This window comes from Elephantulus edwardii, unplaced genomic scaffold (genome assembly GCF_000299155.1).
Source record: "Elephantulus edwardii isolate Elephantulus edwardi_28Jun2011 unplaced genomic scaffold, EleEdw1.0 scaffold00274, whole genome shotgun sequence".
Classification (NCBI taxonomy): domain Eukaryota; kingdom Metazoa; phylum Chordata; class Mammalia; order Macroscelidea; family Macroscelididae; genus Elephantulus; species Elephantulus edwardii.
In genome coordinates, this window is record NW_006400024.1 from 2,339,280 (window position 1) to 2,341,312 (window position 2,033).

Sequence of the window (2,033 nt, forward strand, 5' to 3'; positions counted from 1 at the left end):
TGTGTGAGACATGGCGAGTGTCTGGCTGGCCCCCATGCGTGCCATAACTATGACTTACATTCGTCCTTCCTACCTTGCATTTCCCCACCTATTTCAGGTACATGCATGTTGCATGCTGCGAGTTTGCACTTGTCATGAGCATGTCACATGTCTGTGGAATTGCATGTTACACCTGTCGGGACGCCGCCAGCGCTGTGGGAGTCATATGCCTGTTTTAGATGCTGTTCGGTATGCACTTGGTCAGTGTGGTGTGACACACGCGCGCACATTATCTGCATGTTGTGCATATGAGATTTTAGCACCATGTGCCCTGGGGTGTGTTAATGTTCACTGCCCCAGTACCTGGGTGCTGGAGAAGTTCAGGGCCCCGCCCTTCTAGGAGGTTCTAAAGGAGAGCTCTGGCCTTTCTCCCGGGGTTGGGGGAGTGGGGTTTCTGAGGTGTGGCATCACTCACCCTTCAGGAGGGCCTGCTCCGCGTGGAGGGGTCCGTCCTTAGGGTCTCCATGAGGCAGCTCCTGGGAGAACAGTGGCTGTTAGGAGGGGACTTGGGGGTCTCAGGACAGGGACATGTCAGCACCATCCTGGTCACATGACCACATCCTCTCAGCTGCTGGTCCTTGGCTTGCATGGACCATGTGCAGAGCCTTCCCTACAAAGTTGCTGGCCCTGTGTGCCACCCACGCCCACGGACTGCCCTGTCCATGCTGATAGTGTTGGGAGGGTCCATATCTTCAGAGAGCACAGGGGTCTGACTCCTCCACCATCCCTCCCTTCCCCACTCTGCTCCCCTCCCCTGAGGCCAGGCCTGTTCTGGGCTGGGGTCCCAGCCCCTGGGCCTCCCAACAGCATCCTATCCTGCGGCCTCAGTTCAGCACCAGGCCCTCATCAGCACAGGTCATGCATTGTCCATCCATGTCCACAGGCTGGGCATTGTCCAGTCTGTACCCACAGGTCATGCCTTGTCCATCCCTACCCCAGGCCAGGCACTTGGCCGTCCATGCTCACAGGCCAGGCACTACCCGTGCACACCTCAGGCCGAGCACTTGGCTGTCCACACCCACAGGCCCGCAGCTCAGCAGTCCCACTCCTCTGTCCAGAGCTACCCTGGGAGGCTGTGGCGTCGGCCCAGAGTCCACACCCATGAGCCAGGGCTCTCGCTTCACCCTGTTGGCCTCCCTGCGGGAGAGCTGAAGTACAGACTCATGAGTGGACAGTGGACAGTAACCTGGCAGGAGCTGACCCACCTTGGACGAGGTGTACCACGATTTGAGCCTGTCAGGCCCCCAGGAGCACAAGAAGGGCCTAATGGGACACAGACAGATGTTCCCCAGCACGAGGTCCGTGTGTGGGGTCCGTGTGAGTCAGCGTCCCAGTGTGAGGGGTCTGCCTGTGGGGTCAGCCTCTCAGAGAGTAGGCAGCAGGGGGCAGGCTCCTGTACCCCTCCCTCTCTGTGTGGGGTCAGTGTGCAGGGTCAGCGTGTGGGGTTGGCCTCTTGGAGTGCGGACAGCAGGGCTCTGGCCATCTGTACCCCTCTCCAGCAGTGATGACACGTCGGTGAAGAGCCTGCAGCCTCCCCCCCACCCCCCGCCCCCCGCCTCAGCACCAAGTGCCTGACTCCAGCTGCCTTGACCTCTGCCCTGACCTTGTGCCCTCTGGCCCCTCATGGCTGTATTTGCAGCGGTAGGGTCTTCACAGTTCCAAGGTCCACCTCCCACCAGGAGTTTATCCTGGTCCACTACTCACTGTCCCCACAGCAGTGTGGCCCAGTGTCCCAGCCCAGGGTACCCAGATACATCATACGACCTTACTTCCCAGGATCCCACCCTGCCAGTCATTCCACAGGGGCCCAGGGGGACCCAGGGGCTGCTGTCCACTCTGCTGAGCTGTGATGTGTCCACTACACAGAGGTGAGGCTGTTTTCTGACCAGTACCCAGCTACTCCTGCACTGTCTTATATGGCCCAGAATTCTCCTGCAGGACTGTCCTGTATAACCCAGGATTCCCACCGTGGACTGTCCTGTATGACCCAGGAT

The 2,033-nt window shown here is 59.7% G+C and overlaps 1 protein-coding gene across 1 annotated transcript in view; it reads right to left on the reverse strand.

Annotated features, from left to right (window-relative positions):
- The window catches only part of NKD2 (naked cuticle homolog 2 (Drosophila)), a 41,267-nt gene that overhangs the window by 19,911 nt on the left and 19,323 nt on the right, over positions 1 to 2,033 (reverse strand). Inside the window, exons 4-5 of the mRNA XM_006900169.1 lie at positions 1,020 to 1,176; positions 455 to 515 (exon numbers count right to left, since the gene is read on the reverse strand). Of these exons, the coding sequence (XP_006900231.1) occupies positions 455 to 515; positions 1,020 to 1,176 (218 nt within the window). The remainder of the gene's footprint in view (positions 1 to 454; positions 516 to 1,019; positions 1,177 to 2,033) is intronic.